At 33.2% G+C, this 13607-nt stretch overlaps 1 protein-coding gene across 3 annotated transcripts in view; it reads right to left on the bottom strand.

The window, feature by feature from the left end:
* ADK (adenosine kinase) overlaps nt 1–13607 on the bottom strand; it is a 521042-nt gene that overhangs the window by 164896 nt on the left and 342539 nt on the right. For all 3 annotated transcript variants that reach the window (XM_029932000.1, XM_029932002.1, XM_029932001.1), the window contains one exon: nt 10935–11105. In XM_029932000.1, coding sequence (XP_029787860.1) covers nt 10935–11105 — 171 coding nt within the window. The remainder of the gene's footprint in view (nt 1–10934; nt 11106–13607) is intronic.

Genomic DNA, 13607 nt, shown 5'->3' with positions numbered 1-13607 from the left:
AATTGTCTTTTAAAAAAGAATCAATGGCTATTAAAATGGATTTAACAGTGTAAACAATAATTACCAATAAAATCACCTCCCTGCTCCCACCCCCAATAGGTAAACAGAGAAGAAAAAGCTAACCTATTCCATCTGGTTTGGTAAAAAGATTATAAGGGTATATATATATATATAAGGAGACACAACCATTATTCAGGCTTAGAAAACATGGATTCAAATACCTAAAGCCAATTTTACATTTCCCTAAAAATGTCCTGATGTACTCTTGCTATTTAGCATTCTTGTTTTTGGCTGCATATCACTGTGCTAAACATGACTGAAGAGCTACTTAACAATAACAAAACAACCACATCAACAAACTGCAGAATTTTATTTACTGTTTTGTAACTCATTCATTGATAAAATAGATATGTTTTTAAAAAGTTAAATCATCACTCAGGAAAGCATAATTTCAAGGTTTTCCTGATCTCTACTAGACACTTTTAATACAGTGAATCCTCTCTGCAGGGTCAAGAGGTTTAAGATGGAATCCCTGCAAGATAATGTACAATATGGGCATACTGCCAGCAACAGGACTGATGAAACAGAGTAGCATATAATCTTTATAAATAGAAATCATCTGTGAGATTCAAAATAGTAGGTAGATGAGAGGGAGTTTTATTTAAAATGTTATCATTCTTAATCTGTCTGAAATAATAAAACTGAAATCTTCTGCCCAATTTTCAAGCTGTATTTTATTATTCAGACTATCTTAAAGTGCACTGTATGGGTGATATGACGTTTCGCTGTGGAATTAACTGCTAATTATTGGTAAAGCAGCTATTATCATGAGATAACTGACCTTATTTGAGAGTTAAGCATCCTGAGGCAAAGTTGAGTATACTTAATCCTGGCAGGTTAATTATCTAGTGATTATGGAGCCTTGAAAGGTATTACTTTTAGAACCATTAGCAAAATGACACTATTAAAAAAAAACCTTCTTAATTTAATAAAAATAAAAAACAAGAAGAATAATCAAATTCTTAGTCATGTACTGCTAGATAATGACCACAAGGCAGCTAGCATTAGCAGGCAAATGTAAGGTAAAATGTACTTTATTAAGCTGATTACATGTGATTCCAGCTAGCAAATGGTTGTTGCTGAAAGGGAATATTTTAAACTTTGAGGATGTCAGAAACATTAAAAATACACTGTAACATTTAAAGACCTTATATACTAGAGTAGTTTCAAAACTACCTTAAGAGGAAATTGTCAAATTCAAGTGTGTGGTTTAAAAGTACAACATGCAATATAACAGGTCACCAAAATTTTGAGGTAACAGAGAAATTTGTTTCTATGCATTTCTAAATATCAGCTAAAAGAAAACCTTGCAAGTCAAAATAAAAAAAAAAAAGATGCTACTTCACATCCTTTAGGATGGCTACTGTCAAAAAAAAAAAAAGGAAAACAATGCAAGGATATGGAGAAATTGTGACTATTGTGCTTTGCTGGAAGAAATAGAAATGGTGCAGCTGCTATGGAAAACCATTTGATGGTTCCTCAAAAAGTGAAACATAAAATTGTTACCAGACAATCAGCAAATTCCCTTTCTAGGTATCTGCCTAGAGGTCCTGAGAACAGGTACTCAAACAGATACTTGTACCTGTATTCATAGCAGCATTATTCACAAAAACCGAAAGGCAAAACCAAATTGAATGTCCATCAACAGATGACTAAAAACAAAACTCTGATATATGGGAAAAACTTTGAAAACATTATGTTAAGTGAAATAAGTCACACACAGGCAAATATTGTGAGATTCTACTTAGATGAGGAAACGAGAATAGACAAATTCAAGAATAGTAGTAGTCAGAGATGTGGGGAGTTATTGTTTAATGTGTATAGAACTTCCGTTTGGATGATGGAAAGGTTCTGGAAATGGCAGTGGTGATGGCTCACAATGCTGTGGGCTTATTTAATGCCACTGAATTGTACATTTAAAAATGGTCAATTTTCTGTTATATATTTTTTACAATGAAAGAAAAGGAAGAAAAATTGTATCACTTAATAATTATACTTTGTTTTTAACATATTAATGTAGCAATGTTATTCCTGTGGACACTTCTATATTTTGTATCTGGATTTGCCCAACCAAATATCTGCGGATATTCTTTGGAGGAGAATATTGTTTTCCCTGGGCAAATCTAAGAAAACAAATAGTGGGGATGAGAAATGGGAAAAATCTAGCTTGAAAGGTACTACAGTTGAGCCTGTGAAATGAATAACAAAAAAGAATATCTATTTAAAATATGGCAAGCATTTTATTTTAGATTTCAGAATAGAGACTTTGCTGGTTTAGAATAAAATTGGCCGGTTTTACTGAATATTAGAATGTGTGAGAAAATGAATCATTAGTCTTTTTAAACATTTTAAGCTGTAAGAAAAAGTTTAGCAGACCATCTAGTATTTCTACACAAATCCGTCATTTTAAAATGAGGAAGTTAAAGGAATAGTAGTTGGCTAATAAATCAGCAAATTGATTAAATTAAGGAAACATCTAAGCATTTTATTAATATATAAACATATCATTTGCTAATATGTAAAGTAGGGTCAAAATTTTGAGTGTGTGCCTGCTGATATTTTAGAATCTGTCTTATAGGACCAGATCCATAATTCCTAGTTTATGATTTCAGTTTCAGTTCTTTAAAGCAGAATGAAAACTCATAGACATTTATAAAGCTACTCCTGAGTGTAGATATTTACAGCTTTAATTTTCAGGCCCACATCTAATTCAAGAGCAACTTTTTAATTCATTAAGCTAATTCTACACTCACATTTTATGAGATTATATAATAATTAATTATATGATGAAGAAACTGCATTAAAAGGGCTTAGGAACAAATAAAGTGAGTTCTGGTAAACAAAAAGAAATGGGAAAAGAAATAAGATGGTACACCAGAGAACAGCCTAATATCCACGAGTTCTCCCTCATTTACTCGGAACCACTTGTTAAGTTTTATCAAAGGAATGAGGAGTGCATGTTATCTAAGCAAATTAATCAAGTAAAACTTAATTAAGAGAGGAGTAAGATCAACATTCCTAATAACACTACCAATACCACCTAACAAAAATGGAGTACTTTCTATGAAGAAAGCTGAAACTGTATATGCATTAGAAAACCAGCCACAGATTGTATAGATGAAATGGTTTTTGTGGAAGACACTTGTAATTCTAAAGCATTATTTAATGGTGGGGTATGACAATTTTTAGTAGTCTGTCAGGATTAAAACACAGGACTATCAAGCACTCCTCCTTTGGCTTGACAATACCATTGAAATATAAGGAAATCTTCCATGTAATAATAGAAATTTGATACATGGTTAACAAAAAAAGTAAGTTGATATTTATTCATTTTAACATTGGTTCTTTGGAACTCTTTATTTGAGTGACTCTAGACTAATGTTTCCTATTTTTAAACTTCTATAAATGGAATCATACAGAATATATTCTTTTAAAATAGCTTTATGAGATATAATTGTCATTTAATAATCTGTACAAATTAAAAGTGAATAATTAGATAAGTGTTGACATATGTATCAAGTCCTGAAACTTGATAATCATAATCAAGACAAGGAACACATTCATTACTTCCAATAGTTTCTTCACATCCATTTGTGATCTTTGCCTGACAGTATATCTCTCTATCCCTAGCAAAAATGGATCTACCCTCTGCCACTACAAATTACTTTGAATTTTCTAGAATTTAATTTAAATTGAGTCCTATACAGTATACATTTATCTGGCATCTCATCTTTCACTCAGCATATATATTCTGAGATTCACCCATGTTGGTACATGTATAAATAATTCACTTCTATAGCTGAGTAGTATACTACAGCATGAATAGATAATAATTTGTTTATTCAGTCACCAGCTGATGGACATCTGCATTGTTTCCCGACCTTGGGTATTACAGATAAAACAGCTATGAGCATTCGTGTATGTCTTTATATGAGCATATGCTTTCATTTCTCTTGGGTAAATACCTAGGAGTGAAATAGCTAGGTCATATGGTGGGTGTATATGTAACTTTCTAAGAAACTGAAAAACTACTTTTGAAAGAAGTTGTACCATTTTACATTCTCATTAGCTGTATATGACAGTTTTAGTAGCCCTATGTCACACTTCTAAACTTTGCACACTCAAATATCTATACAGTTATATGGGTTGAAGTTTCACTTTTTGGATATGGATATTCAATTGCTACGGCATGATTTGTTAAAAAGTCTATTCTCCATGGAATGACCTTGGAAATTTTGTTAAAAAGTCAATTATAGGTCTATTTATGGACTATCTCTTCTGTTCTATGGATCTGTTTGTCTACCTTTAGATCAATTCCACATTGTATTGATTACTGCAGTTTTAATTTTTTTAATGTTTATTTTATTTTAGAGAGAGAGCGAGCGCATGTGAGCAGTGGAGGTGCAGAGAGAGAGGGAGACACAGAATCTGAAGAAGCAGGCTCCAGGTACTGAGCTGTCAGCACAGAGTCTGATGCAGGGCTTGAACTCACGGACTGTGAGATCATGACCTAAGCAAAAGTTGGATGCTCAACCAACCGAGCCACCTAGGTGCTCTGATTACTATAGTTTTAAATGGTAAGTCTTGGAACTATGTAGTGTAGGTCATCTGATTTTTTTTTTTCTGAAGTTGGTCTGACTATTCTAGTCTGGGGCTTTTCCATATGAATTTTAGAATAAGTTTGTTGACTTCTATTAAAAAAACTTGCTAGGATTTTGATTAAATTATTTTGGATCCATATACTAATTGGAGAAATGATAGTGTTAAAATCCATGAACATGCTATTTATCTCTATTTAATTCTTTAATTTTTCTCAACAATGTTTTGCACAGTTTAATATACAGGCTTTACACATCTTTTCTCCTTTATCCCAAATATGTCATATATTTAACAGTATCTTAATTTATTTCTTAAAGTCTTATTTATTTAAGTAATCTCTACACCCCACATGGGGCTTGAACTCATGACCTTAAGATCAAGAGTCACATGGTCCTCTGATAGCTAGTCAGGCAGTCAGTAGCTTCTACTCTAGTCTAATTTGCCTTATTAGTGTTCTGAGTACTCTATCTGGAGCCTCATGAATTATGAGGTTATTAACTCTGTCTCATGGAATGAGAATGATTACAGGTTCTACAGGTACTCTGAGGATTATTCCCTCTAATCTTTTCAGGTGGTTTCCAGCCTTGACTAGTTTCCTGACAAATATATGCTGATTAGTTCTCAGCTGAAGATCTGGGTGGGACTCTGCAAATCTGTGTTCTCTCTCTATGCAGCTCTTTCTTCTCTGGTACCATGGCTTGCAAACTCTAGCTGTCCAGCTGTTAGATTTCCTGAATTTTTAGTTGTATCTCTTCAACTCAAATGAGACTCCCAATGGGGTGCCTGGGTAGCTCAGTAGGTTAAGCATCTGATTTCAGCTCAGGTCATGATCTCATGGCTCATGAGTTGAAGCCCTGTGTCAGACTCTGTGCTGACAGCCTGGAGCCTGGAGTCTGCTTCAGATTCTGTGTCTCTATCTCTCTCTGCCCCTCCCCCACTCATGCTCTGTCTCCCTCAAAAATAAATAAACATTAAAAAAAAAAGGAGAGGTTGCCAAAAGGGTTCCCCTCTTTGTGTTGTGGCCTGGAAATTCTATCCAAGCAGTAAGCTTAAGTAATCACAGTGATCAGCTCATTTGTTTCTTGTCTCACAAGGATCAACGTGAAGAGAGAATCTTTGTGGACAAGGCATTTTTAAATTTGTAATATTAAGGTTATCAGGAAAGCTTTAAGGCATCATTAGTAGTGTATAGCCTTCTGAAAATAAGAGCCAAGTGTGTTCTGTTTTTGCTAACTGTTGACATTTTTTTTACTTATTCAAAAATTATAATGTATTTATTTTAAATTTACATCCAAGTTAGTTAGCATACAGTGCAATAATGATTTCAGAGGTACAATCCAATGATTCCTTCCCTATATATAACACTCAGTGCTCATCCCAACAAGTGTCTTCCTTAACGCCTCTTGCCCATTTAGTCCATACTCCCACGCACAACCCCTCCAGCAACTCTCAGTTCTCTATATTTTAAGAGTCTCTTATGTTTCGTCCTCCTCATTTTTGCTTCCCTTCCCTTTTGTTCACCTGTTTTGTATCTTAAATTCTACATATGAGTGGTCATATGATATTTGTCTTTATCTGACTAATTTTGGTTAGCATAATAGACTCTAGTTCCATCCACATTGTTGCAAATGGCAATATTTCATTCTTTTGATTGCCTCTTGACATTTTGAAAATTTATAGTAAGCACTATACTTATATGGGGTACGTGGGGTACGAGGGAGAATGAAAGATAAAACAAAACTATTTGTATGCCTGGGAAATCTATTTTCCACTTCATTGCATTCTGTCCTGGGGTGCCTGGATCCTCAGTCAGTTAAGCTTTTGACTTTGGCTCAGGTCATGATCTCACAGTACATGAGTTCAAGCTGCATCAGGCTCTGCACTGACAGGGTGGAGCCTGGTTTGGATCCTCTTTCCCCCTCTGGCTGTCTCCCCCCAAAATAAACATTAAAAAAAATAGAAATATAATGCCCCCCCTTTTATTTCCTGGAAACCTAAAGATAGTTTATTACTAAGGTATTCAAGTAAAACAATGAGAGATAAGATTAAAGGGGAAAAAAACCCAATGCCACACTTGTTTTTTTAATAATCAAATATAGAATCATTTATCTTTATCCTTATTAAATTTCATCACTCAACTGATATCTCCAGTCTATTAAAGTTTTCAAAACTCTCCTTTCGACATTCAACTTATTTGATATTTGTTAAAGTATTGCATTATTTGCATTCTCTGCAAATACAGCTTTATCTGAATCGTTGATAGATGAGCAAAGCTCAGAGTAAATACTGAAGTGTATCATAAGAAATCTATTTATTTATCAGCAGACTTTGAACTGGTTCAAGAAAATACCAAATATATCTCATTGTCCCATATCCAATATTTATTTTCCTTGGTGGCTCAGTTGGTTAAGTACTTCTGCTCAAGTTATGATCTCATGGTTTATGAGTTCGAGCCCTGCACTGGGGTCTCTTCTGTCAGTGCAGAGCCTGCTGCAGATGCTCTGTCTCCCTCTCTTTGCCCCTCCCCTGGGCATGTACACACACACTCTCTTTCAAAAATAAACATAAAAAAAAAAAGGAAAAACTTCTCCAGGCATGACTTGTAGCTTGTCATTTTACAACTTCCTCTTGTAGGTAGGGAAAAATGATTCTTTTAATAATCTATACAATATATAGATTATAATAGTATAATATCTCTACTATTCTATAAGCCCTAGTCTAACTTTACTAGTTAGTAGAATCAATCATTTAAACAATGGGGCAAAATACATGTAAGATAAAATTTCAGCATTCTATTTTAAGTGTTCAGTTCAGTGACATTATGTACTTTCATAATGTTGTGCAACCATCACCAATTATCTATTTCCAGACCTTTTTTGTTATCTCAAATAGAAGCTTTGTACCCATTAAAAATAACTCCCATTTCCTCCAGTGCCTGACAACCAGTGTTCTACTGTCTGTCTCCATGAATTTGACTAAGTACCTCATTTAAGTGGAGTCCTTATAGGAAAATCTGTCTATGGCTTATTTCACTTAACATAACATTTTCAAGGTCTATTCATGTTGTATCATGTATCATTGTATCATGTATCATGTATCAGAGTTCCATTTCTTTTTAAGGCTGAATAGTATTTTATTTTATGTATATACCACATTTTATCTATTCATTTGTTGAGGAACTTTTTGCTTGTTTCCAACTTTTGGCTATTGGGAATAATGCTGCCATAAAACCCTGGCATATAAGTACTTGAATCCCTGCTTTCAGGACTTCGGGTATACACCTATTAGCAGAACTGCTGGATCATATGGTAATAATTCTAAGTTTAACATTTTGAGGAACCACCAAATTGTTTTCCGCAGCAGCAGCAGCAGCAGCAGCAGCAGCAGCAGCACCATTTTACATTCCAACCAGTAATGCAAAAGGGTTCCGATTTCTCCACCTCCTGGGCAGTATTTTTTTTCCTCTCCATATATATGAAAATAACCATTCTAATGTGTATCAAGTGGTATCTCATTTTGGCTTTCTCTAATGATTAGTGAAAGTGAGCATCTTTTCATGTGCTTAATCAGCCATTTGTATATCTTCTTTGGAGAAGTGTTTATTTAAGTCCTTTGACAATTTATGAATTGGGCTGTTTTCTTGCTGTTGATATATATATTCTAGATGTTAATCCCTTACCAGATATATCATTGCCAAATATTTGCTCTCATTCCAAAGGCTTTCACTTTATTAAAAAATTTTTTTCAAGTTTTTATTTAAACTCCAGTCAGTTAACACAGAGTGTAATATAATATTACTTTCAGGTGTACATCATAGTGATTCAGTACTTCATAGTGGCTTTATAGAATGAATTTGGAAGTTTTATTTCCTTTTCTATCTTTTAGAATAGTTTGAGAAGAATAGGTGTTAACTCTTCTTTAAATATTTAGTAGAATATGCCTGTGAAGCCATCTGGCCCTGGATTTTTTTTTTTTTTTTATTGCTGATGCAATTTCTTTGCTGGTTACTGGTCTGTTTAAGTTTTCTCTTTCTTCCTGTTTCAGCTGGTAGTTTATATGTTTCTAGGAATTTATCCATTTCTTATAGGTTGTCCAACTATTATTGGCATATAGTTTTTCATCATATTCTAATTGTTTGTATTTCTGTGGTATTGGTTGTTATTTCTCCTTTCTCATTTGTGATTTTATATATTTGGGTCCTTTCTCTTTTCTTTTTGATAAGTCTGGCTAGAAGGTTATCAACCTTAGTTATTTTTTCAAAGAACCAGCTTGTGGCTTCATTGATCTGTTCTATTATTATTATTTTTTAGTGCCTGTATCATTTATTTCTGCTCTAATCTTTATTATTTCTTTGCTTCTTCTGGCTTTAGGCTTCACTTTCTTGATAGTGTTCTTTGATGCACAAAAGTTTTAAATTTTGATGACATCCAATTATTTTGTCTTGTTCCTGCTGTGCATTTGGAGACTTTTTTTTTTTAAGTAAAGGCCATTTTGATATCATCAGCATTTTCTGCAAACCTAATAATCTTGGGCCTCTGTTCTTTTCTATTCTTCTAAGTCTATGCCAAACTCTTAGCATTGTTCTCTGGTTCTATACTTTGTGGTTCTATGCTTTCCAACCTTTTTACACGTGTTTAACAAATGTGAGCTCCTATTAAAGAACTTTCTGTGTACTCTGCAATGTTTTGTTTTTAAGGCTCCTCCCCCATTTTCTTCCTAATTATGGTCATTTGATATTATAAAGTCAGAATTGAATTTTTGATGGTATTCAATCATCTCAGATTGTCTCTAATTCTAAAGTCTCATTCTTTGGAATGGTATTTATTTTTTAGAAACATTTAAAAAATTTGTCTTCTTAAAGTACAAAGCATATATTTAAAAATTTCTAGTCTCATCTTTTCTGACTACAAAGAACTCTAAGTTAAAGGATTCTGAGACATCCATACTGATTACCGATTCTTCCATGTTATTTTAAAAGGCCAGATTAACACTCTTCCTAATTACTTCCTTTATCCTTCAGAAAACAAAATCAGCAATAAAGGAAATGTGAAATGTAGATTTTAATCAAATGAGACCTCTAGCAGATACATAGGAGTTCCAGGCAATTACCACCTTTTCTTGCCAATATGTCAGTCTGTGAATCAAGAATGTAGTAGTTCCTTCAAAGTGTCTTTGAAGATATGCAAACCATAATACTTTCTATAAATCACCAAGGGGATCTCATAAATTATTTCCACATCAAATTTGTTTTATTCTATACAGACAGACAATAATTATTTAGGTACAAAATTGGTGAAAATAATCAAACTGCATTGTAACTATAGAATTCAAATTAAAATGGACTTCTGGGATAGTTAGTACAACATGTTCACTTTATACATAAAGACCCTGAGGTTCATGAAAGTTAAGTGATACTGCCTACTGCCCAGGTCACAAGGAATACTGAAGGTCTTTCTCTCTCTCTCTCTCTCTCTCAGTATTATAAATGTTTAACATCTACAAGTTAAACAAAAGCTATTAGTACTAAATGAGCAAAAAAAATTAATTTCCACTAATTTAGAATGAAAAAAAGTATAATCTTAGTAAACAAAAAGCTGTAAAAGTTTAAATTAAACCCCATTTTCTCACCTTCAAATATAACCTATAAATATTAGCAAAAATGGTATTAATATTTAATACAAATTATACCAACATTTACTCATAATTTATTAAATAGACTCACACTTTGACTAAATACTTAAATTCATAAAACGTTAGTTTTAGACCAAATGTCCCTTACCTTAATCCATGAAAATTTCAGAGGAAAACATTATTTTACTGGTCAGAAAACAAGTTGATGTGAAGGGATCAGGATGAAGTGAGGAGCTGACCAAAAGGCGTGATGTTTAAAATGATTTTTATCTTGATTGTGGTCATGGCTACATGTCAGGTATGCATTTGGAAAAGCTCATAGACATGTACAGTAAAATTTAATTTTACTATATGTAAATCATAAACCTCAATAATCTAACCCATTAAGAGACCATTATTTTTTATGATGAAAATTAGTATATAGAGGAAATACTAAAAATACTAAATAAGATTGGTCCAAACACAAACTATTCTGTTGTGCAATTTCCAATTCTATTTATGCGAATATTTGTTTTTATTGATATATTTTTAAACTTATATACAAACCACACACAGAAAAAAGAAACCCCCCCCCACACACAAAAATAAAACAAAACTAAAATCCCAAAACCACCAGATACTTATTTTTTTAAATAGTAACTCACCATCTCATTTCCAAAAAGTATGTCAACGTAAGGCATAACTTTCATCAGTGATTCCTTGTAGAACTGACTAATAAATGGTGCAGACAGATTCAAAGTAAAAATTCTGTTGTTTTCAGAAGCGTGGTTAGCCACTTTTAATACCGACTCTGGGGAAACTGTAAGAAAAAAGCCCTGGATAAAGAAAAAAAGGAGGGGAAATTAAAAATGCCATCTCCACAGAGTCATTCTTAGCAGTTTAAAAGCATTCTATAAGAAATGCAAAAATCTATATAACATAAATTTAAAAATACAGTTATAAAATGCAAGGCAGAAAACAGCAACATCTGATTAGAAGAAAAATCTATCAATGAGTACAATATGTGTAATATGTGCCATTATGTCAGAGTGTACACATAACTTATTTCATACTAGATTGGTTTACTTAATATGGAAAGAATTCTGGGAATCCACATAAGAAAAAAATATTTCAAAGTCCTATTCAATAAAATGATTACATTTAAAATAGAGAAATAGTAATGAAGGCAGATTGGATCCTTCTAGCTTCTTATAAACAGTTTGGATTCTTATAAATGACATTATATTAATAAAAAATAAAATTAGTTTCCTAAGATCATAGCTTGTTAGCTTATGAAACACCTAAAGGGAATTTTTTAAGGAAGACTCTGAATTAGAAATTTCAAATAATGAGAAAATAATTCAGTAATAACTGAAGAATATTTTAATTCAAACTGTATATCAGGAAAGCTATATTTTAAAATGCTCCTTATCTACATCTTAAGCATTAATAAGTCTTTTAAAAATACATTTATGCATTCCAGATAAAAGAAAGTATAAGCAAAGACATGGATGCTTACATAGGAAATTGGTTTGAACGATGCACAAGTGAGTGAAGGAATACACAGAAAACAACAGAAGATAAAGTTAGAAAGGCCAGCTGAGTTAAGAACATAAAAGGCCTTGAGTGGCAGATCAGGAGACGGTGTGGGGACAGATGATGGGTAATGAAGTTTTCCCTGAAAGGAATAACAAGCTTGCACAAAAATTTAAAAAGGAAAGTTCATCCGGACAGCATCAATTCAGCAACAGTTAATAGAGAAACAGAAAATCATAAAAAAGAGAGCAAGAGGAAGGTAAATGAAGTCAGTAGACGTGATGACAGAGAAATTCAAAAAGAGAAATTTCAAGAAGATACTTAAAGGTACACAAAGCTATCAATGGGTAGAGAAAGAAAGTATGAGCAAAAGCCACTGGATTTGATGATTAAGAAAAAGTGGTTATGGTGTAAAGGTTAAAGAAAAAGCTGTTAAAGAAAGAATGTTAAGCAAGCACTGGTAAAGATTATAAATTATTTTGGAAGGTTTATCAATGAAGAATAATAGAATCATCTGAAAGGCAAAATAGGTAAGTGAATTAATGTCCCCCAGGACAGCTTATATTTGATGGCACTTAGATTCAGATGACCAGAGATAATGCCCCTAGTTTGAATAGGTAATAGAAAAGAGAAGAAAGACATTTTAGTGAGGGGGAGCCTGGGAGAGTTTTAAGAACAGGGAAAGGTTGGGCATTTTGCTCTTCAACAAGAAGGATCTACGGGAGAAAGAAGAATAAAGACAGGGAGGATGGTGAGACAGAACAAGAAACCAGAGGAAGTAAAGGCAATGGGAACAAGAAGGAAAGAAGAGCTAGCCTGTAAATAGGAGAAATAACTTTGAAAATGTAAAGGAGACTTCTTTTAAAATTACAAAAGGCTACTGAAACACTCAACTACAACTGAGGGACTAGCCAATTCCACTATGCAAACTTGAAAAACTTTAAAAAGAAAGAAAAACAGGATGCCTGGGTGGCTCAGCAGGTTGAGCCTCCAACTTCAGCTCAGGTCAGTTCTCATGTTCGTGGGTTCGAGCCCCATATCAGGCTCTGTGCTGACAGCTAGCTCAGAGCCTGGAGCCTGCTTCCAGCTCTGTGTCTCCTTCTCTCTCTGCCCCTCCCCCTCTCATGCTCTGTATCAAAAATAAATAAAACATTAAAAAAAAAGACTCCAAAGTAAAAAAAAAAAAAAGAAAAAGAAAAACATTTTTTCTATTACTTAAAAATTAGAATTTTAGAAGGATACTAAAAAATTAATTTTGAGGCAGGAGTCATGTATACTTGAAAGGTTTGTTGCCCTTAAATACTCAGATATTGAGAAAATTTTACACTATAATTGTCTCTTATTACTTAAAGTATTGTTAATGAAATTCTAATACACATGTTTCCCTATTATAATAACATATTTTTACATTATTTTAAAAATCCCATTCCATTAACTCTTTACCAATATTCAACAGTTCTAAAAGGTAACAAATCTTAAGTCTTAGGTAACATTTAAAAAAAATGTTTTCACCTTACTTTTTTAACCAACTACCATGTCACTTGCAAACTATGAACATCAAGCTGTTTCCTTTGCTATTTTTGTCACTTGGAGAATTAAAATGAACAGTTTATATAGCATCTTGTCTCCATAGTAATATGTATGTACTTGCTTTTTAGTCTTTCATTTAATGAGGAGCATTTAAATCTAACCCCCCTCCCATTTCTCCCCAAACTATTCCAGCATGAAATAAAAACCTCCCAGAGCTAGCATTCTGCCAGCTGTGGATTAACCACAGACAGCCACAGAATGGTCTACACAAA

Source organism: Suricata suricatta, chromosome 2 (genome assembly GCF_006229205.1).
Source record: "Suricata suricatta isolate VVHF042 chromosome 2, meerkat_22Aug2017_6uvM2_HiC, whole genome shotgun sequence".
Lineage (NCBI taxonomy): Eukaryota > Metazoa > Chordata > Mammalia > Carnivora > Herpestidae > Suricata > Suricata suricatta.
This window is presented reverse-complemented; position numbering and strand designations above follow the sequence as displayed.